The sequence below is a fragment of the Mustelus asterias genome, chromosome 21 (genome assembly GCF_964213995.1).
Source record: "Mustelus asterias chromosome 21, sMusAst1.hap1.1, whole genome shotgun sequence".
In the NCBI taxonomy this organism is placed as follows: Eukaryota; Metazoa; Chordata; class Chondrichthyes; order Carcharhiniformes; family Triakidae; genus Mustelus; species Mustelus asterias.
In genome coordinates this window covers 55,743,025-55,767,061 of record NC_135821.1, presented here as the reverse complement: position 1 = coordinate 55,767,061, position 24,037 = coordinate 55,743,025, and the positions used below count along the sequence as shown (strand labels likewise).

General features: G+C 45.9%; 1 protein-coding gene across 2 annotated transcripts in view; it reads right to left on the bottom strand.

Annotated features, from left to right (window-relative positions):
- LOC144509290 (chloride intracellular channel protein 4) overlaps positions 1-24,037 on the bottom strand; it is a 145,816-nt gene that overhangs the window by 80,520 nt on the left and 41,259 nt on the right. For both annotated transcript variants that reach the window (XR_013500437.1, XM_078237925.1), the window contains exon 2: positions 5,897-6,006. Coding sequence is in view for 1 of the 2 variants with exons in the window: in XM_078237925.1 (XP_078094051.1) it covers positions 5,897-6,006 (110 nt within the window). In the remaining variant the exon portion in view is untranslated. The remainder of the gene's footprint in view (positions 1-5,896; positions 6,007-24,037) is intronic.

Genomic DNA, 24,037 nt, shown 5'->3' with positions numbered 1-24,037 from the left:
CTTATATCATACCATCGTCCTAGCAGAAAGTTACCGGAGCAACCCACGCTGAGGGGAAGGTGGCGCTTCAGAGGTTTGGCCCAGATTTTACTGAACAGACCATTACAATTAGGGGAAAATATGATGTATTTATGACAAGAAAGAATTTGAGGCAACAGATGGTCTCAGTGTTCACACAAAGCCCTACACTACAGAACTGAGAGACTCTGATGAATGGGCTCTCTGTCTCGCCTGTACAGAGAGCGAAAATTGGAATCTATAATCTACTTTTGCATCCCAGAAGACTTCCACTCCTTGTTAAGACATTCACAGTTCACCGAGGGGTGACGTTGGAAAATCAAGACAAGAATTTGCTTCATGCATTCACCATTACACTATCTAAGTACGATTTACTCTTTAGAAATAGAAGTGTTGCTTCTGTAATCTGCTGAGGCTTTTCATATCTAACAATGTCAATGCTACTCTGAGTCCTACACAGCACTTCCTGCAGATTTGTTCTTCCTTGTCACCTTAAAGGCATGACTCACGACATTTCAAAGTTTTTGCTGGTGGTTGTCTTTCTCAAATGTAATTTTTAATATAAAGCTGCATTATTAAGACCAGAGGTTATACCTGTAAACCAGCGAAATTAAATTCAGCTCAGACATGAGGAGGAACCTCTTTATCCAAATGCCAATCTGGAATAACCTTCTCGGCAGAGTGGGGGCCCTCCCCCACCAGATTTGAAACCCTGGCACTTTAAGTGGATTCATAATTATGCCACTACCCATTACAATCAAACCATAAATACATCAAACCCATGTATCTCCCTCATCAAGGCCCCTAATAACGCTGAATAGGTGTGCTGTAAGTACAGCCATATGCTAGAAAGGCAGAGTTAGAATCCTGGATAAATGGGCATCAGTAGGTTGAGTGACTTTTTCCACCCTTAACTTTCTTTATATTCATGGAATGAAAGAAATCCTATGGTGCAGAAGTAGGCCATTCAGCCCATCGACTCTCTGGTAGAGTATGTTATCCAGGCCCTTTGCCCTACACTAAGGCGCAATTTGCATGATCAATCCACCTAACCTACACATCTTTGGTCATTAAGGGGGTATTTATCATGGCCCATTGAGTCTTCACTGACTCTCTGACAGATCTCACCCAGCTTTCCCCCACCCTTTCCCCTATACTAAGGGGTAATTTACCATGGCCATTCCACCTAATTACACAGTTCTGGACTGCAGGAGGAAATCAGAGCACCCAGAAGAAACCCACGGAGACACATGTATTTTTTTTAAAATTCAGCACAGACCCTTATCACAGGGAAGCACAAAGACTGAAAAGTGTTCATGAAATGGCATAACTCACAATGTATTAATGAGGGATACAAGCATTGGGTGGAATTCTCCCATCTGGGACTAAGTCCCGTGGTGGGGACAGGAATGGGGAGTATTCCCCACTGCAGAGGCCAGCAGGAAGCCATGTCGTTTCCTCTGGCCTGTTCTCATTAATTATGACCCCGGGGATTTAACGACATATTCCGTGGTGGGGACGGACATGATGATGCGCATTCTGCCATCATATCTGGGTGCCATATTGAAATGGTATCCAATATCAATGACCCACCATTGAAGGGAGAAGATGGATCTCCAGGAACACACTGTGGTTGGAAGATGGACCTTCTCGGTGATAGTGAATCTGGAAGGTCAACCGATAGATGCTCCTCCCTCCCACTGCTGTGTGTTCCAGGATCCAGGGTTGCTGGCGGTCTCCACCCTGAACTCCAGAAGCAGCACCTTGTCCAGGTGAGTCCTGACTTCTGCACATCACATTGTTCCAGACCTGCTCTGTACAGTCGTGTGTTCCACTGGTGTTGGGGAGAATTGGGCATCAGCGCAAGATTCCGGATGGGCCTTCATCTACATTCTATCAGCGGGATACAAATCAGTTTCACACTGGTCTCTGGTGGGTTTCTTGATCCGCCATGGTGGGCACTGGTGGAAGATCCCGCAGGAAATTCACGTTGGGGGGAAAACCGAGTTTGGGATTGCTGCCAAATTTTGCCACCCCCCTACTTCCATGCACCATTGAACCCGCTGGCAGGGCCATGTGAGAATTCCACCCTATGTTTTGAAAGCCTGAAGGCGGGTGGAAATGACTGTGAGATAAAGTATTCTACATTTTTAACATCCTGGGAGAAAATGAGCTAAAATAGGCAACTATTCCTTGACTCGCACACCAGTAAAGATGCAGGGAGGAGGAAAAGTGTGGGGACTTCATGGCCAGAATTTTCCGGCCGTTCATGGCCGCTGCCAGAGAGGAGGGAGAATTTGGCGCTCAGCCAAATCGCACTTCACTGCTGCGGGACTGGAGAATCCCACAGGGATGGAAAAAGGCCAGAAAATTCCAACCCACAATTTCAGCTTAGGCAAAATGAGAGAACAAAATTAAGAACGTCACAAGCAGTATTGTCACATTGGAATGATGTATACTATTCGTAGAGGTGTATGCCATCCATAGAGGTGTATGCCATCCATAGAGGTGTATGCCATCCATAGAGGTGTATGCCATCCATAGAGGTGTATGCCATCCATAGAGGTGTATGCCATCCATAGAGGTGTATGCCATCCATAGAGGTGTATGCCATCCATAGAGGTGTATGCCATCCATAGAGGTGTATGCCATCCATAGAGGTGTATGCCATCCATAGAGGTGTATGCCATCCATAGAGGTGTATGCCATCCATAGAGGTGTATGCCATCCATAGAGGTGTATGCCATCCATAGAGGTGTATGTACCTCCCCTAAATGCTAGATAAAAGAATGCTCCATCACCGACGCAACTTATGTTCTGAAGTATTAGCCCTACTGTTAAGTACGTGGCTGATAGCACAAATATGAGAGCTAACACCATAACCAAACAATAAGCCATGTGACCAGAGGCCAGACATTACAATTGAGGATATTGAGGTATTTTCTTTTGTCTATTGTTCTAATGCAGGTGGTATCCTATTTATTTTAACTGAGTTAACACCCCTGTTAAAATCTCAGACAGAGATTGAATGAAATAAGCACTTACTTGGAGCTTTTTGAGCAGATAGTTACTTCTAGATGGTATTTAATACTACTCCCCGAATGCATTATATCATTTTGTAGCTTTATATTATTAAAATCCATTTGCTACTTCCTTTGCATTACCCTCTCCTCAGCTGTAAGATTTTGCTGCCATCGGCAGATTCGATTAGCATCCAAGGCCATGCTGATGTTAACATAATGTATTGCAAGCATTAAACAACTGATGTACTGCCAGGTTAATCCACTTCCGGATATTATGAAAACAGACCTGCATCCTTGTTCTGAATTATGAAAACTTTAAAGGATGTAACTATTAAAAGAAACTATTTGATCAATATAAATTTATAAAGTGGCCAGTTCAAGCCTCCAAGATGATGGCCAAGTTTAAAGTTTATTTATTAGTGTCACAAGTGGGCTTACTGCAATGAAGTTACTGTGAAACTCCCCTAGTCGCCACACTCCAGCACCTGTTCAGGTACACCGAGGGAGAATTTAGCACGGCCAATACACCTAACCAGCACGTCTTTTGAACTGTGGGAGGAAACCAGAACATCTGGAGGGGACCCTAATATGTTGGACGATCGGCCATGATCGTAATGAATGGGAGAGCAGGCTCGAAGGGCCAAATGGCCTCCTCCTGCTCCTAACTTCTGTGTTTCTATGACCCAGTAAGAGTTTTAACAACACCAGGTTAAAATCCAACAGGTTTATTTGGTAGCAAATGCCATTAGCTTTCGGAGCGCTGCTCCTTCGTCAGATGGAGTGGATATCTGCTCTCAAACAGGGCATACAGAGACACAAAATCAAGTTACAGAATACTAATTAGAATGCGAATCTCTACAGCCAACCAGGCCTTAACGATACAGACAATGTATGACCCACCCAGACATGGGGAGAACGTACAGACTCCACACAGACAGTGACCCAAGCTGGAAATTGAACCCAGGTCCCTGTTGCTGTGAGGCTGCAGTGCTAACCATTGTGTCACCGTGCCACCCATATGTGATCATGTTGATACTTCAGACGTGGTGATTTTGCACAGAGAGTGTGTTTTTGATAAGTAATAAAGACATGGGGGTGGGGAGGAGGGATTCTCCAGGCCCGCTGCACTGCTTTAGCCAGCGATTGGGTTGTGGGGGGCGGGGGGAATCAGTGGGGCAGCGATGCGGGGTTGCTGGTCTGACCAGTGATCGGGGGCCCAGCAGTACGGGGCTACTGCGCATGCGCCCATCTTGGCGCACGAGCAGTGGCCTACTCAGCGACATGCTGCCGGCCTCTCCAGCAGGAAAAGGCCCCACCCACAGCTTTTTAGCAAGATTCATGCTGGGGCTCTCTGTGATGCACAGAGTGTGGGAGGTTCATTTTGAAAATCCTGCTGAAAAACACCAGCGGGATTTACGCCAGTTTTTACGCGAATTCGACACTTAGAATTGTTTTGGGAGAATCCCACCCATGGTACGGTCTTAGGATGCCCCACAATCTTCAATGTGTACCAGTCTGGCAGAATCTACTATTGAATTCATTTTGGAATCAATTCATCGACATGTTAAGTCAGCTTCATGGTGAATATTTTCCACTCACTGAAAAATGCCACCTGTTTTTTATCCACATTCCGAGTTCGAAGAATAGGAGCTTCCTTTCCAGATCAGGTTTTGCAGTGATTAGGATGAGGATCAAAGAAGGGGCTGAGCTGTATGAAGGCAATTTTGAACTATCATGCAATTTTCCACTACTTGGTTTGGAGATAAGGAGAATGGGAAAAGCTCCTTATATGTCTGGGATAATCCTGCTGTGCACTCATCTCTTCCGTGACTGTAGTCTCAAAAGACTTGCACCTATCTTTCTCAATCAACGGAGCTCGCAAAGTACTCTACAATTGATGAGGTACTTTTGAAGTGCAGTCACAATTATAAGAAGAACACAACCAACTGCTGGGCAAGCAAAGTGCCTGATCCTCAATGTACTCCTTGAAGCAGGCAAATTTTAAACTGGTGAAACCCATTCACAACCCAATGGAAGAAAATCCCACCTCATGTAAAACTGAGAACACAATTCCGAGCGACTCAATTTTTTTTTTTAAAGTAGGCCATCTGCACCAACTCTCTGACAGAGCAACCCACCCCCACCCTATACCCGTAACCCCATATATTTACCCTGCCAGTCCCCCTAACCTACACACTTTGGGACTTGATGCGCGATTGATTCACACGGGAGGCTAGGACGTACCCGGGAATAAAGGCTTTTATTCACAACAAGATTGGAGCACACTACTTAACAATACTATCCCAGACTAAGGGCTACTAGGAAGTAGCAGTGACCTTTATACTCCTGTAAGAAGGCAGAGCCGAACGGAGTGCACCACATAAACAATGATAACAGGTGGAACACCCCAACCCTAACCCCAACAGTAACAAGAGTAACATATGTACAAGTACCCATAGTGATAACCATCTATGGTTCACCACAGGACTCTCATGGGCTATTTAGCACGGCCAATCCACCTAACCTTTAAATCTCTGGAGTGTGGGAGGAAACCAGAGGAAACCCACGCGGACACAGTGAGAATGTGCAAGCTCCAGTCACCCAAGGCCAGAATTGAACTCAGATCCCTGGTGCTGTGAGGCAGCCATGCTAATTGTTGTGTTACCATGCCACCCGTTTCGCCATACCATTCAGTTGCTCGATTGAGGTTTGTGTACTAACTCGGTAAATGCGTGTGCATAAGCTGGCTCGTGTGCTCGAGTATCAGGCCAACTGGCCTGAAGAGAGTTGGATTATACTGTCGGATATTGGGTATAAAATCTAACAACATTCTGGACACTGGCCCACAATCTTACCTCTTCAGATCAACTGTTGTGACGTTGAAAACCACACCCTTCAGCCACAGGATCATGAAGAGTCGTTGAGAAAAGGGGCAATTACCGATGCTTTCTCCATCACTCCCAGCCTGCAGGACAGTGAAACAAACAAACCTTCATTAGTGCTGCTGAATAATTGTGTTTTCTAATGGCCTTGCAATGTGCCAATACAATGTGCAATCAGGGAAGGGCATTTTATTCAGTCCAGATTTATTATTTCCTTCCTGACAACTCAGAACATAAATTATTGCAGCAGCGCATTACAGAATGACACCTGATGCATTGCATTATACAAACAGCATCCGATCGTACAAATCATTAGATGGTGCAGAAAATCAAAGACTTTTACAACATTATTGCTGTAAGTGGATACTCCGGCTGGTGGGGGCTGTCACTGGGTGCCAGACAATGAACACCCACTCAGATAGACCAGCACTGTACCAGGTATAACCTGTGGATATGTGCTGAATTATCTGATATCATCCAGGCCAGTCCAAGAGTGCAGCCTCAGTGTGTTTCCATGAGTTAAAGGGGAAAATGGCATAGCATTCCTACTCTTGAAGAGCATCTAGGCTCCTGGAGGAATTACAGGTATCTAGATGTATACAGAGTACCATGTGGCAGAGATGTCCTCAACAGCCAATAGCCCACTGCCATTCATTCTCAAGGGTCAGCAGTTCAAGTGTCTTTACTCTGTGTCCTGTAACATAACCATGTGTTTAAGCAAATGAGGAAGTGATTCCGGTGACCTCCGAATATATGAATAGTGGCGACACACAGAAGACTGGTGTTACCTCAACCTCCTTGTTCCCTTAAGTAGCAATAAATTGTATCTAAACAGCACTATTAACATAATAAAGCATTGCCAAGCACTTGACAGATTAATGGCCACATTAGGAGATGAACAGCTAACCAAAAGCTTGTTCGAAGGGGTCCGGATTAAATATACAATCTTAAAGGAGCCAAGCGAAGCAGAGAGGCAACAAGCTTTAGGGAGATTTTCTAGAGCTTTTAAACATTTCTATCATAGGATAAGGCCATCGCTGGCTAGGCCACCATTTATTGCCCTAAGGACGTGGTGCATCCTTAGGGCAATAAATGAGTATCCACTTACAGCAATAAATTGAATTGCTGCAGTACACATGATATAAGTACATCCACAGTGCTGTTAGGAAGTGAATTTCAGCACTTTGACCCCGCATTAGTGAAGGAAAGGTGGTATATTTCCAAGTCAGGATGGTGAGTGGCTTGGAGGGGAACTTCCAGCTGGTGGTGTTCCCATGTATCTGCTGCCCTTGTCCTTCTAAATGGTAGCTGTCATGGGATTTGGAAGGTGCTGTCTAAGGAGTCTTGGTGAGTTCCTGCAGTGTATCTTGTGGATGGTTCACACTGCTCCCACTGTGCATCAGTGGCTGAGGGAGTGAATGTTGAAAGTGGTGGATGGGGTGCCAATCAAGTGGGCTGCTTTGTCCTGGATGGTTGTTGGAGCTGCACCCATCCAGACAAGTGGAGAGTATTCCATCACATTCCTGACTTGTGTGATGTAGATGGTGGACAGGCTTTGGGGAGTCAGGAGATAAGTTACTCACTACAGAGCTGAGTCTAGGAATCGCCAGTCTGAAGTCTCCTAGGAGATAAATGGAATGTGAATAAAGCCCTACACCCTAGAATATATTGGAAGAGGAAGCTGCAGCTTAAAGTCACGAAATTGAGCTCCATAGTGCCTGGTTCTTTTGGTGCAACAAGAGGTTACAACATTACAACAAGGTTACAACGCCTACAAGATGGCGTCACTGGCTCACACATGGCCCATTTGGTGATAGCTTTGCCAAACGCCATTTTGGCGGGAGTGTTACTATGCACAAAAGAAGTGTCCGGCACAATCACAAAGGGTAGATAGCTGGTGATGTCAGTTGATTTGACGCCAATGCTGCCATTTAGGAGCTGCATCTTCGAGTTAATGCCATGTTCAACAGCAGGTAGGGCTCTCCACCTGGGTTAGTTGAAGGAACCATCAGCTACTCTCAGGTTAGTTGCTGATAGGTTTCATTGGGATCTTGCTGTGATTGTAGGATTGTTTGGCGGTTTCCAACAGTGTTTTAAAACTGCTGGAGTCTACATGGAGTGATGTAGTACATGAAAGTTTTGTTCCAAGGATTCTGGACAAGTCACTTGCTCCCAGCGATGGGTGCATTAGTATGCATTCTCCTTGGACCACAGGCTGACAGGGAGAATGAACAGAGGCAACACACAGAAACTCAAAGCAGGAATAGGCCATTCGGCTTTTCCAGCCTGCTCTGCCATTCATTTTGATCATGGCTGATCATCAAATTCAATATCCTGATCCCCCCTTCCTCCCCATATCTCTTGATCCCTTTAGCCCCAAGAACTATAAGTGCAGACTCTGCACAGACAACGACCCAAGCCAGGAATCAAGCTGTGAGACAGCAGTGCTAATCATTGTGCCACCATGCCGCCCCTGGCATAGATGACATCTCTCCTCCACAGTACCTCCTGTACCATGAGCAGCTTCAGGAAATCTTGGAGCCTGCTCTCTGCCACGTTGTGCTACTTTTTGTGCGTTTCCCATGTCACAATCCCTTTCACAGTAACTTCCAGCACCTGCTCCACTCAAATAGGAATAGGGATGCTTTACTGCAATTATATAGGGCATTGGTGAGGCCACACCTGGAGTATTGTATGCAGTTTTGGTGACCTTATCTGAGGAAGGATGTCTTTGCTATAGAGGGAGTGCAGCAAAGGTTTACCAGGCTGATTCCTGGGATGGCAGATCTGTCATATGAGGACAGACTAAGTCGGTTAGGATGGTATTTATTGGAGTTTAAAAGAATGCGATGGGATCTTATAGAAATTGATATAATTCTAACAGGATTAGACATGGTAGATTCAGAAAGAATGTACACAATGGTGGAGGATTTAGGGGTCATAGTTTGGGGAAAAGAGGTCAACCTTTCAGGACTGAGGTGAGGAGAAATTTCTGTTTGAGCCTCTAGGTTGCAGCTCAGTAAAGGAGACATGAGTCCAGCTTCATAAACTACCTTTACTTCTTTGATCCAACTTCACATACAATTCTCCATCAAAATCCAGTGCCACCTGAAGCCCCTTTATATATCAGTGACTCCTATTGGATAATTGACATCAAATTAGACATTAACTGGAAGGTCTGTTCACTTATTTCTAACAATTTCTTCATCCAAAGGGTGGTGAACCTGTGGAATTCACTATCACAGAATGTAGTCGAGGCCAAAACAATGTGTATTTCAAGAAGAAATTAGATATAGCTTTTGGGGCTAAAGGATATTGGGATATTGGGTGGGGGGGGGGGGCGGGGGAAGAGAGAGAGAGAGAGAGAGAGAAAAGAGGAGAGAGGAAATCAGGATATTGAATTTGATGAATGGCCTACTCCTACTTTTTATGTTTCTGTTTCTAAAATGTACCTCTCTTCCAAGAGGCTGGCTTTGAGGAGTGCAAGCGAGCTTCAACTTGTGCTCGCCTCTGCTCAGGTTGCTGCTCAACATTGATTTAAAGTGCTGGCAGTAATACCGCATTGGGTTCAATTAGCAAGCAGTGTAAAGTGTGTGTGCTATCGGCCTTGGACGCAACGGGCGTAGGTTCTTCTCCATCACTACCTTTAAACCCATTTTAATTGTTCTCAGCCCAATTCACTGCTGGATTAGAATTATAGTTCTTGCATATCTGATGTGTACCCTTTGTTTAATGATATGCAGAATGAAATAACTCATTCAAAACACCAGTCTGGAAAACTGGACTGTGGATCACCATAAAATTACACCCAGTTAGAAGTGGATGAGTCTGTCATTTTGATGTAGAAACCTTTGCTTGGATTGTATAGCACGTGGAGCAACTCATTCCGAGCACCATTTTTCTACGAGACAGAATGAAAAGACTGAAGTGCGAAGTTTAAATGCAGCTGCAGTCATTCCTGCAATTAATTTATTATATGTGACATTACGGTCAAGTTTTCTAGAATTCCACCTTGTTGGAGGATGCATTACGACCATTTTTAAAGCTCCCTGGAGTTAGATGCCAATATCTGCTCCTTTAATGAGATGTCTATTGGACGGACAATGGGTGAATTCCTGAATTAATGGATGTGTGTGTGTGGTTTGACGCACCATGGTATAAATCACATAGAAGACCAGGAAATTGAGAGATAAAATTGTGGACTTAACCCTTGAAAGAGTCTCGTAACCTCGACAACCTGTCGACAGCTGTAAGTTGACCTTTCTATTGGAAGCTTGTCACCCACAAAAGGGAAGAACAAAGGGTTTAAAATAAGGCAACTCTATTTTTGGTATATTTGTTGTTAACTATTTTTCTGTGTGGAGCTTTTGACTCAGTTTTGTACTGGTGGCTCTAGCAGTTTTGGCACATACTGATGGCACAGTTGCATAACACAGCACAAATCTGCAGAACACCAACTAGATTCTGAAGCTAAAGGATCATATAATGACAAAATGAATATAATGCAACCTCCCTTGTTACTAAACCATTGGCATAATGGTCCTTTCATGTCACTTCCACATCATCCCAGGATAACCCAACTGTTGAAAAGTGTTGATCAAATCCAAACGATGTTGATCAAATCCAAACATCATTGGTTGTACCGTTACTAAATGCTGAACACACCGTACTGGTCAATTACAAATCTTTTTGCTTCCGTACACGGATATAGCAACAGCAACTTTGTCTTTAAAGCATTTCACAAGAGCAATTTAAATTACTGAGTCACATAAGATGATACAGATAGCCACAAGCTTGGTCAAAAGAGAGGAGTCTTAAAGGAGGAAAAAGAGAGAGAAGTTAAGGGAGGAAATCCCAGAGCTTAGGGTCGAGGCAGCTGAAAACATGACCATCACTGGCAGAGCAATAAAACCAGGGATGCTCAAGAGCCAGAATTAGATGAGCACAGATACATCAAAATATTGTGGGGTGAAAGAGATTATGCAGGTAGGGAGAGGTCAGGCCATGGAGGGATTTGGAAACAATAATATTAAAATTGAGCCGTTGGTTAACTGGGAGCCAATGCAGGACAGTGAGCACAGGGATAATGGGCAGATAGAACCTGGACGACCTTTACTTACGAAGGATGGAATGGGGATTGACCCCCCCCCCCATATTGTCACCCACCACAGCAGTGCATTGGAAAAACACAGTAACAAGGGCAGCATATATTCACATATTGGTCACATTTGGACTTTGACGGTCAGTGTTTGATATAGAGATACAAATGTGAACTTCAGCCTGAAGGCATAAGCTTCCGTACCCAAAATCCAAAGAGTCTTGGGAGGCAAGTACTTAGACATCTCAGATGCCAGACTGAACGTAGATCGTTATTAGTAACACCAAAGATCGGCAAACATGAGGATTTCAGTTGTTAAGAATGGAATCCCAAAAAATGATACTGGATAAAACCCAGTTTGGAAGAGAATATGTGCAATTAACGTGATAACGGGAAGCTGATTAAATGATATTCCCGTGATATCCATCTGACTGACCAAATAAATTCCTGATTTGATTTATCATTATCACAGTGAAAAGTATTGTTTCTTGTGCACTATACAGACAAAGCATACTGTTCATAGAGTACATTGGGGAGCAGGAAAGGAGAGGGTCCAGAATGTAGTGTTACAGTCTGTGGTGGACCTCAGTTGTGCCTTTGTCCTATATGGACCACTGTTGTGTGTGTTTGTCATACCTGGACACACCCCCTTCCAGTTTGGTTCCTCCCCTCGGCACCTAGTATAAAGGTGGCTGTCTCCTCCCCCTTGTTCAGTCCAGGTCGGTTATTTGTTGGGATCTGCTCCTGATTCTGTTGTGAATAAAAGCCTACACTTGTATTGGCACACCGGTAGTCTTTCGCCTTATTGATAGCGCATCAATTTTATTCACAACAGTTGACCAGCATGGAGCAGTTTCTAAAACCCGACAAGTTAGCATTAGACCCTCAAGAGGTTGGAGCCTCTGATAAATTCGATCATTGGCTGGACTGCTTCGAAGCATTCGTCAACACCGCTACGGCCATCGACACCGACGACGCTAAACTCCACGTGCTCCGCGCCCGGGTAAGCGAAGCTGTCTATGGAATCTTCCGGGATGGTGCTACATACGCGGACGCTATCGAACTTCTAAAAGGGCAGTTCCGAAAGAGCCCCAACGTGGTTTACGCCAGACATCTCCTAACTACCCGCAAGCAGCAGCCAGGAGAATCGTGCGCCCAATTTCTGCACGCCCTGCGGGTCCTAGCTCGAGCTTGTGACTGTAAGGCTGTTACAGCAGCTCAGAACACGGAGGACCTGATCCGCGACACCTACGTTGCGGGCATTGAGTCTACATACATCTGGCAGCGCCTGCTGGAACAGGATGACCTAGATCTCCGAAGAACAGCCACGATGGCTGAAACGTTAGAAGCGGCCTCTCACAATCTCGGGTCTTACCCTGCATCCCGTTCTATTAGCCCTACGGTCTAGGGGCCTTCCAGTCAGCCGTTGGCAAGACGTCCTTCCGGACGCATTACATTCCATTAGGTCACTCTTGTGCACAGCGACCAATACGACCCCTCACGAGCGGATGTTTTCGTTTCCCAGGAAGTCCTCCTCGGGTACTTCGCTCCCGGATTGGTTGATGTCCCCGGGGCCCGTCCTGCTTCGGAAGCATGTCCGGACCCATAAGGCAGATCCCTTGGTCGAGGAGGTCCAATTGCTCCACTCTAATCCTCAATACGCTTATGTAGCGTACCCTGATGGGCGGGAGGACACGGTTTCTGTCCGTGACTTGGCACCCGTGGGTGCCTCTGAGGTCACCACGTCCTTCCGCCCCACGGTTCCTGGTGTTGTCCACTCGGAGATTGCTGCGCCTCTTCCTCCCTCAGTCCCTGTCTCCATTGTAGTGCGCCCAGAGCCTGTTGCGGCCCCCCACCCCCTAGCTCTGGTTCCCACTGTTCCCCATACGCCACCAGGGCCACTGCTCGCTCCTCTCGCCCCTGTGTACAGCTCGCTTGAGTCGCCGGAGCTGTCGCCACGCAGTACCCGACGACTGGACGGGACGACGGATTGGTCCACTTCACACCATCTGGTGCCTTCTCTCGACGCTCACTGTGCGGAGCCTGGGCCGACATCACTCCCTGCTCGGACGACTCTGCGACCTGCACTATGACGATCGCGACGGCGGATCAAGCCACCGGTTCGTCTGGACTTGTAATATTGTGTCCGCTTCACCCCAGTGTTGTTTTTTTAAAGGAAGGGGTGAATGTGGTGGACCTCAGTTGTGCCTTTGTCCTATATGGACCACCGTTGTGTGTGTTTGTCATACCTGGACACACCCCCTTCCAGTTTGGTTCCTCCCCTCGGCACCTAGTATAAAGGTGGCTGTCTCCTCACCCTTGTTCAGTCCAGGTCGGTTATTTGTTGGGATCTGCTCCTGATTCTGTTGTGAATAAAAGCCTACACTTGTATTGGCACACCGGTAGTCTTTCGCCTTATTGATAGCGCATCACAGTCATAGCTAGGGTGTAGAGAAAGATCAACTTAATATATGGTAGGTCCATTCAAGAATCTGATGGCAGCAGGGAAAAAGCTGTTCTTGAGTCGATTGGTACGTGACCTCAGACTTTTGTACCTTTTTCCCCACGGAAGAAGGTGGAAGAGAGAATGTCCAGGGTGCCTGGGGTTCTTGATTAAGGACCCCACGCCCTTGATTAAGGATGTGGGGTCCTTGCTTTTCCAAGGTAGCAGGAAGTGTAGACAGAGTCAATGATTGGGAGGTTGGTTTGCGTGATGGAATGGGCTACGCTCACAATCCTTTGTGAAATCACAAATAAAAGATTTGCATAGTAAAATAGATTGTGATATCCTAATGAACTGGGGAGGGGGGGGGGGGGTTTCTGCACGAGGTTGAAGATACCTAGTAACTGTACGGAAGCTTGACTGAAGAAGAATAGCAGCTTATTTAGGTTCTGTACCCACTAACCCTTTGGGGAGAGGTTGGAGATAATTGTTCCAGCACATAATTGTTCTGCAAAACTGCCTCAGGAGACAGTATAAACACAGACATACAAGACTCATCAGCTCATGGGATTCAGAGCTGCATTATTACTTTGAGAGAGAAAAAAAAATGGAACAAAAACATGTTGAAGTGCAAATTGCTGTCCCTTTTATGTAGAAAGGTTCATTGTGATTTTGTGAAAGCAGCCCAAATTCAAGCTCAAGGACTTTGATGCAGAGTACATTGCAACTTTATATTTCTGCCATCTAATATCTCTAAAAATGTTAGCTAAAATGATATCCCTTCCCCTTTGTTGTTCGTTAGTGTTCTTCAGTTCGTCTGTGCTGGGAATGCAGGCCTCAGATATTTTCCCTTGGATTTCTGCCACTTACAGCTGCAGTGAGGGAGATTCATTAAACAATGATGCACATTTGTACATGACATCATGCCTCTTTGTGCTGTATGCATGTAGATACGGAGTTTGACTTTGAATTAGTTACAAGCTGGGTTTTTCAATTGGCTTCAAGCCAAATAGCAGCAAAACAATTCGCTGTCACTCAACGTTATGACCACTGACCCTGCTATCACTTCATAGAACCCGTACAGTGCAGAAGGAGGCCATTCAGCCCACCGACAATAATCCCACCCAGGGCTCACCCCGTAACCCCACGTATTTACCCTGCTAATCCCCCTGACACTAAAGGGCAATTTAGCATGGCTGATCAACCTAAAACCAGCACATCTTTGGAGTGTGAGAGGAAACCAGAGCACCCAGAGGAAACCCAGGAAAAATGTGCAAACTCCACACAGACAATCACCCGAGGCCAAAATTGAACCCGGGTCCCTGGCGCTGTGAGGCAGCAGTGCTAACCAATGTGCCGCCACTTCTGCGATCATTCTTAATTGTAATATTTTACAGAGTTTCAGATTTTGGAAATGCATTGGTTTGTAAATCTTTGCTGGGGGGGTGGGGGGGTTAAGTGTGGTGGGAAAGGGATTGGTACATAGGAAATCAGCATGCTGCTACAGGGTTTGTAAGTACTGCAGCAACTTAAAGGGACAGGGATCATCGTAGTCGCTTTCTGCAGCAATAATCGTCAAAGTACATGTGAAATGAAACACTGTTATAGGGAATGAGGCAGAGCAGAGAGAGTCTGTGATATTAAGAGCCATGAATTAGTCTTGGATGACAGCTCTACACTCACCTCCAGTCATGTCAATATACTTTGTTATTAACCATTGTTTGTATAGAACTTAAGTACTGCTGAAAAGAGAGACATGTCCCTGAAGCATTTTATCATGCACACATCAGGACAAATGCAAGAATACCAAATTTCAAATAATCAAAATTTATACTGGAGGGGAGTAGGATGCTGATTGCCTTCTCCGTGGCAACGCCTCAACCAATCAGTTGACTTGTCAGCCAATGAGGAACTGTAAACTCCCCATGCTCTGGGCAATTTAAAAAGGCGCAAGGCTTGAACATATTCCATTTGTTTGTAGAGAACAGGCCCCTGTGTATGAACGTCACTTTTAGCAAGTGTAACATGGCTCATTTATGTTTGTTAGAAATGCCATATATTCATTCATGAGGAGCCATGTTCTGTGAACAAATGAGCATGTTCAAACATTACGCTTTAAAAAAAATTTATCCATGGGCTTAGGAGCCTATAGTTCCCAGTTGTTTTCTCCATGGTAATATCTCAGCCAACCAGCGTCCACTTTCCAACCAATCGGCACCCTTTTCTCTTGCAGTATAAATTATCAATGATTGAAATTCGGCATTCTCGTGTGTCCTGATGAGTGCAATTCAAAAAAAACTTCAGCAATAGGTCCGCTTTCAATACTTCTGTTATTTCCATAGAATCCCTATAGCGCAGAAGGAAGGCATTCGGCCCATCAAAAGTGCACCAACCACAATCCCACCCAGGCCTTATTCCCGTAACCCCTCATATTTATCCTGCTAATCCCCCTGACACTAAAAGTTAATTTGAGCATGGCCAATCAACCTAACCTCTACATCTTTGGGAGGAAACCGAAGCACCCGGAGGAAACCCACGCAGACACAGGGAGAATGTGCAAACTCCAGACAGACAGCCACCCGAGGCTGGAATTGAACCCGGGTCCCCGGCGCTGTGAGACAGCAATGCTAACCACTGTGTCACCGTGCAGCCCTATTCTTCAATGCAATGTTCTGGAAATAAAGTAAGTTTGTTAATAGCCCCATCAATAAGAACAGCAATCTGGAGACAGCAGAGACCAGAACTGCACAAGTGTGAATCTAGCCGAAATTTTACATAAATTTAACATTGTTTTCTGATTCAAGTTCAATTCCTCTTTAATAAAAGGACGTCATTATCTTTCTGTGCACTTTATGTTGCAATCTTATGTGTTTGTAACTTTGTGTCCCTTTACTCCTCTTTTCCACTTACATTCTGACCTTCCAGGGAATAAGAAGCCTCTTTATTCCCCTTATCCAAAATGACCCACTGCATTCTTCACTATATTAAATGTTATTTGACATTCACGCACCCACTTTGCAAGCTGCTTCGTGCCTTATATTTCAGTTCTGTCCTCCACTATTAGATATAGCTCTGCCAATTTGGTATCAACTCCAAATTCCATATTTGAATCCAAATGATTTATGTTGTACTGTATGATAATCAACAGGGCTTATATGCGAGATAGACAGGGATAGGAGGTAATACACAGCCACACCAGACCCCCACCCCACGTCCGTTCCACCAGACATTCCAAAAAGGCAGTTAAACAATGAGCTTTCAGCAGCAATTTTGAACAGACAGGCCTTATGTTCGGCAGAAAACACGGAAATTCAAGGGCTCCATCATTATGCTATCATTTTAAACTGTATTCCCTATCAAGTATGTGCAAAGATGTGCAGGTTAGGCGTATTGGCCATGCCAAATTGCCCCTTAGTGTCCAAAGGTGTGTAGGTTAGGGGGATTAGCCATGGTAAATGTGTGAGGTTACAGGGATAGGACGGGGGGAGGGACTGGGTAAAATACTCCGTCGGAGAGTCAGTGCAGACTCAATGGGCTGAAGGGCCTCTTCTGCACTGCAGGGATTCTATGATTCAATGAAGTAGCACTTATGCATAACCTCAGAGCATGGCATGCTCAGGTCGCAATCCTTGAAATTCCTACACCAACCCATGTATGTGTACATACAATAAAAGGGAAAGTAGGAAGCAGAGCAGACAACTTATTTCTTGTACTCAAGAGTGCATCAGCACTTTTGAGGAGAAAACCTGTTCCAGATGGTGTAAACGTCACTGCAGAGAGGACTTCCCCGAAATACCAATACTGCTGAGGGGTTAATATGAACACATTCACTGATGGAAGGAACAGATTTATCCAAATGCTTTGGATATCTGGCGGTCAAACAGTATCTCGCAAGACACTTGTGTGGGCAGAAAAGAGTGTGAGATCCATCTGTGGTCCTGAGCAGGCTCGAGGGGCCGAATGGCCTACTCCTGCTTCTATTTTCCATTTACTCAGTGTGTATCTTTCGCTCCAAAGCTTTCATTTTGCTTTTCACTAAGAGTCGCAATCCTTCCCTTTACCTGAAATAAAATGTCCGGTGGCAACAGATAACACCTGCCTCAGCAGAGTGTGCTATGTGGTAGAAGCTGTGTTTTATGAATCCGTGGGCTGGATTTTCCAGTTCCACCCACCCCCAGGACCGGAAAATCCCGCTCGAGGTGAACATTTCACTTGACTGTCAAATTATCCGCCCTGCCCACGGTGACTCCCGTGGTGGGCAAGACCAGCAGATTTAAGCCAGTGCTTGAGACTCAGTTAGCCTGAAATCCACAGAAGCGCGTGATTTTTAATTGATGGGGCCCTTTCGTGTCTCGTAAGGGACATTAGAAATAGAAGTTGCAAATCCACAAACTAATTTAGTGGGTGGGTGACAGAAATTATTTCACCAGAATTATACATGTAGGGCTGGATTTTACGAAGGAGGTAAGTGGTTCCGCCATGGGAAATGATGACTGATCGCAAGCCCATACAGGCGACTGCAGGAACCGGCGGCGGGGTTTTATCAGTGGTAGTCAATTAAGACGCAGGTGGGACGCTATGCACTTGAGGATAGCAGCCCATCCCCCAGAGCTACTGGCTCAGAGGGTTGGCAGCTCGCAGTCTTGGCAATGCCACCAATAGAGTTACCCACTGTTGAAGCTTCAGGGAGAAGGAGAGGGCGCCTTCATGTTGAGGATTTTTAAAAAATGTGCTGGTACCAGGCAGACCCCAGCTACTGGAGGGGTGAACCAGCCTGCCATTGTGCCAGAGCCTATCATAGGAAATAGAAAGTGACCATTAATTAACTGAAATCATATGACTGTGATGGCTCCGGTCAGCGGGCAGCCGTGTTGCTGCCATTCCCGCTTCTGGGAATATGTTGTGGAAAATGTTAAGGCTTCCCTCTCGATGCCTTCCATCACCATTTTACCATGCCCTCCCGCCCCAATCCCAGTCTGTCTCCAGAGAGCTGGTAAAATTCTGGCCATTGATTTCTCACCTTCTGAAAGCAATGAATCCTTGGTGAGGTACATAGAATCTCTACAGTGCGGAAGGAGGCCATTTGTTCCATCGAGTCTGCACCGACCACAATCCTATCCCTGTAACTCCATGTATTTACCCTCCTCGTTTCCCCTGGCACAAAGGGGCAATTTACCATAGCCAATCGACCTAACCCACACATCTTTGGACTGTGGGAGGAAATCAGAGCACGCGGAGGAATCCCAAGCCAACATGGGGTGAACATGCAAACTCCACACGGACAGTGACCCAAAGCTGGCATTGAACCCAGGTCCCTTGTACAGCGCTAACCACTGTGCCAAATGCACTTAAACCAGGCATGCACCAACAACTTGGCTAAGTAGCCTTTATTTATGTGCGTGTGAGCGTCTGCAATGAGTGTTAATGGCTATTCTGTCACGGGGGCATCACAGAGAAGCCCAAACCATGCTTACACTTAACCCAAACACGCCAACAGAGCCCATTGTACAATGAGCAGGATTTTCCTCCCTCACTTGAAATCAGGATTATCGAGGGACTGTAGTGTCAGGGCTGAGCCAAGCCACACAGTATTAATGAAAGAATAAAATATTAATAATTTCTTGTCCAAAAACCGTCTCAGGGCAGCGATTTATGGCCATGGAATGGCTGCCCATTTTATTCACACAGGCCTTTCTCTTTGCTGTCGGCTGCCCCTGGGATTTGTGTGCAAGAAAGCCACGAAGGCTCATTCACTCCTTCCTGCCTCCGATTTCAGACAAAGCCTCACTAAGTAGGCATGTGGCACAGGCTCAAAATAAGCAACCTTCGCTGAGATTAAAAATAACATTTCTCCAAGGCAGCATGGCACAGAATATGAATCAGAGACTCGATCTAGTCATATCGCCCTCCCTCTGTACAAATAAGGTACACACCCAGGGTTTTCTGGAAGGCGTGTGGAGAAACTTCACTGAAAGAAAATGACTCGCAAAAGAACCCAAGTATTGTTAATCACCATTTCAGCTTCTCCAGGGAGTTTGAGTGACAGCACATCCTGTTAACTCTGAAGACACCGAACACTCCACTGTCATTTGTGTTACCGGCACATCAAATGTACTTACTTCGGTGTTAAAAGAAGCTAAATCAATTCTTGCTCGTGGAGGAGGGGAGAGCGAGACACACATTTCCACAGGATTTGGTTTCTTTTAACCCCACATGTGACAGAGTGGCACAATATAGAATCCCTACAGTACAGGAGGAGGCCATTTGGCCCATCGAGTCTGTACCGACCACAATCCCGTCCAGGGCCTATTCCTGTAACCCCACACATTTACCCTGCTAATCCCCCTGACACTCGAGTCAATTTAGCATGACCAATCCGCCTAACCCACACATCTTTGGACTGTGGGAGGAAACCGGAGCGCCTGGAGGAAACCCCACACCAGACACGGGGAGAAAGTGCAAACTCCACACAGACAGTGACCCAAGGCTGGAATCGAACCCAGGTCCCTGGCGCTGTGAGGCAGCACTGCTAACCACTGCGCCACCATTTCTTGCACGCAAAAAACCAACATGAACTGCTGCAAGAGACGGGCGTTGGTCACTCAGACTATCTCGAAGAACTGTCATTTACTGCCCTTTTTTGCTTGCGCCCGTGGTGTATCGATTCCTTAATGATTGGCCATTGCTTTTCGAATGTATTGTAGTAATTTGCAATGTGGGATTACCAATCAAATCTTTTGATGTATATGCAGGGGACAGCCAATAAAATGAGTCAAATTTTGTTTCAGATAAAACAAGTAAGCGATTCATGAAACTATAAATAGGAATATACTCACTCGGAGTTTCCTAACAGTAAGAGATGGGGAATAATGGTTAATAAACGATGAGAGGGGGAATGCACAGTGCCAGCAGCTCTTCTAGGAGTTGCCTTGGTACGTGAGTAAGATATGGCTGCCAGCAATTTTCTCTGCCTCGGAGCAGAGTCTGCAGTGACTTCATGGAAAAGGAGGTGGGGTCAGGAATGACTGATGAAACACACTCAACCAAATGAAAACCTAACGGAGCAAGTAGCCTTTGAAAATACCAGAATAAATGGCGCACAAGGCTTGCCAGCCAGATGTTTAAAAATAAACTTTCTAATTTTAGTGACAGGAACACAATTTCTAGATAATAAATGTACTGCTGTCAGAAGGACTAGTGTTAAATCCATTACTGCCTGTGATAGGCAGAATGTCACCTTTTGATTGCTGAGGTTCTACGGCTATGTGAGATCAGAGAATGTCAGCTACCTCCACATGAAGCTGACTTCAGGTTGACAATAGATGTTTCCATCTGTTCTCATCGAATCATACAGTGCAGAAGGAGGCCATTTGGCCCATCGAATCTGCACCGACTGCAGTCCCAACCAGGCCTATCCTCAACCCCATGTATTTACCCTAGCTCGCCCCACTGACACGAAGGGGCAATTTAGCATGGCCAACCCACCTGACCCGCACATCTTTGGACTGTGGGAGGAAACCGGAGCACCCGGAGGAAACCTACACTGACACGGGGAGAACATGTAGACTCTGCGCAGACAGTGACCCAAGCCGGGAATTGAACCCGGGTCCCTGGCACTGAGACAGCAGTGCTAACCACTGTGCCACCATGCTCTTCTGCTGGAAGATGTTGAGAATATTTGTTCGTGGCTTTTTTTAAAAAAAGCAAACAGTGCTGTTCTTCCCCAGAAAGAACACCACAGCAGTTTGGTGATTGCCACTGATGTTCCTATACCTGTCTAAACCGATGGCACCGGATAATGTGTGGAATTTAATGCCCGCCCTCGAGGTGAGCTTGGAGGCTGGAAAGTGCTGATGACGCCAACAGCAATGAGGAACTGTCAACTTCTGATTGATCGGCAGCTCTGGGGGTGGGGAAGAGGGTTGTGAAGTGGGGGGGGGGGGGGGAGAATTGAGATATCTGCCCCAAACCCTGGTAAGGCCAGCACACTTAATACTGTGGGCCTTCCAGGAGGCGGCAACATTGAGCACTCACCATTCTCTCTAGCCAGCGGACAAGACCTCCGTTGCCTGGATTAAATTCAACCCCAGGTCCCCGCTTGCTGAGGCTCCATTGACCACAGGCAACTCGATTAGCTCCCAAGTCTAGAGTGCCTTTGTCCACAATCAGGCATTAACAATGGTGTTTTGCATCACATCCATGCCCATGGGTGCAGTGAAAACAGGTCCATTGCCGTTTCACACTCAGTGGAGCTCTGACTGGCACTAGGTGGGACTTCTATCCCCATTTGGAAGGAAGTCATTGGCCGCCAGCTCTCCAGCCCATACAGACACAGCACTCAGTGGTGGGAAGTGGTAACACATTCTGATCTCTTAATGTGCCACTAACCTTCTTAACCACAATAACCACCATTTACATCCCCTTTGTCATTTGGTCCATGACATCTTTGTCAATCTCTCCCTTGCCTCCACCTATGGCTGGCCCTCTCTCCAGCCCCCACAGCCCCCCACCACCTACCCACCCTCACCAGAACAGTATAAACCTCATCCTATTTTCAACTGTCTTCAGCTCTGACGAAGGGTCATCCAGGCTTGAAACGTTAGCTCTGTTTCTCTCTTCACAGATGTTGTCAGACCTGCTGAGACTTTCCAGCATTTTCTCTTTTTGTTACTGCAGCCCTCTGTCTGGAACCAAGTCCTGCAACCACACTGAAAATGGGGCTTGGAGGTGGGAGGGTTGAAAAGGTCTTGGGAGGTTGGGAGAGGATGTGATCTCAGCCACGGTGGGGTAGGCCACTTAGGGTCCTCAATAGGGGAAAGGGCAGATTTCCCGTCTGAGGAGCTGTCCACCCCATCGTGTATTTGCATCTGGGTTGGGGAAGGCAGGATTCAGGAGGGATTCCCGTCCATGCAATTTTACATCCACCCCACTATCCCAACCCCCACCTCAGAACTCGCCCGAGGGTGTAAAATTCTGCCCTGGTGTCCATTAGAACCAGCTGCAGAATTCAGACCAGAGCCGGTAAATAGGTTAGAGAAGGTAGCGTCATGGTGTATTTGCATGTGGTGATGCAGCAGCATCTGTTTTTATTTAACTCTGGGTCTGGTGTTGATCTTTTGTGTTGCATTGTCGAGACCAACACTGCGCTGTTCAATCACTCAAACCACCAAATGGTCATTCTGAATTCCACTGCTCCATACAAGGACTTTACACTCGATTTACATCACTAAAGTTAAACAAAACTCCTATTGCAGCAAAGGCAAAACATAGTAGGCTTGTCAGATAATTTGATTAATGGAGGTTAAATAAGCCAGAATTAGCTAATTATCTGCCTGGTTTAGGCATCATTTTAATTGAAGTACGAAATTTTAGTTATGCTACTGTGGTGAACCATCGTTGGTTCCCACTGGATAGTGCTGAGCCAGGGGCTGGCCAGAACTACAAGGATGTACATATGTTACTGTTGGATTGTGCTATTGTTGCTGTTGGGTTAGGGTGGGGTTGTTACACCTTTGTATTGTAGTGTTGTGGCACATCCCAGTCGGGCTCCGCCTCCTGGGAGAGGTATAAGAGTCCCTGCTCTGGCCGGGACCCCTTCAGTCTGGGATAGTGTACATAAGTTCTGGTAGCTTCATTAACAGTAAATAAAAGCCTTCATTTACTGAGCTTCGAGCCTCGTGTCTGAATAAGCACATCAGCTACTGACTCAATCTCCATGAAAGGGTTAATTAAGACTTGTTAAAGCAAATGTGCCCATTTCGGGAAAAGTACACTTTGAGATGACAAACCAGTGGTATACCTAATAATAGTGTTCCCATATAGATCAGGTCCCCTGCCTGCCCTTTTGACTGTGGAATGGTATATGGCACAGGGAAATCTTAAAAAGAATTCACATTATAACTGTAACATGGTTACATATAACGAGAGGATCAGTTGTGGCTTAGTTGGTAACACTCTAGCTGAGACTCTGGGTTAAGGTCCCACTCTGGAGTGTGAGCTATTACAGTGCAGTACAGAGTGATTTCTCTCTGGAGTGCTGGCCAATATTTATCCCTCAGTCAACATCACGGGAGGAGATGGTCATTATTACATTGCTGTTTGTCGGGGTTTGCTGTGCACAAATTGACTGCTGCATTCTCCTCATTGGGCGGCATGGTGGTTAGCACTGCTGCCTCACAGTGCCAGGGATCCAGGTTCGATTCCCAGCTTGGGTCACTGTCTGTGTGGAGTCTGCACATTTTCCCTGCGTCTGCGTGGGTTTCCTTCCACAATCCGAAAGATGTGCTGGTTAGGTGCATTGGCCGTGCTAAATTCTCCCTCAGTCTACCCAAACAAGTGCCGAGAGTGGCAGCTAGGGGATTTTCGCAGTAACTTCATTGCTGTGTTAATGTAAGCCTACTTGTGGCACTAATAAATAAACTTTAACTCATTGCAACAGTGACCACATTTCAAAAGTACTTTGCTAGTTGTAAAGCACTTTGAGACATTCAGGACTCATTAAAAAGTGTGATATAAATACGAGAATTCCTTATCTCTCTATTTTCACTTAGTGCCTACCTTGATATTGAATCTG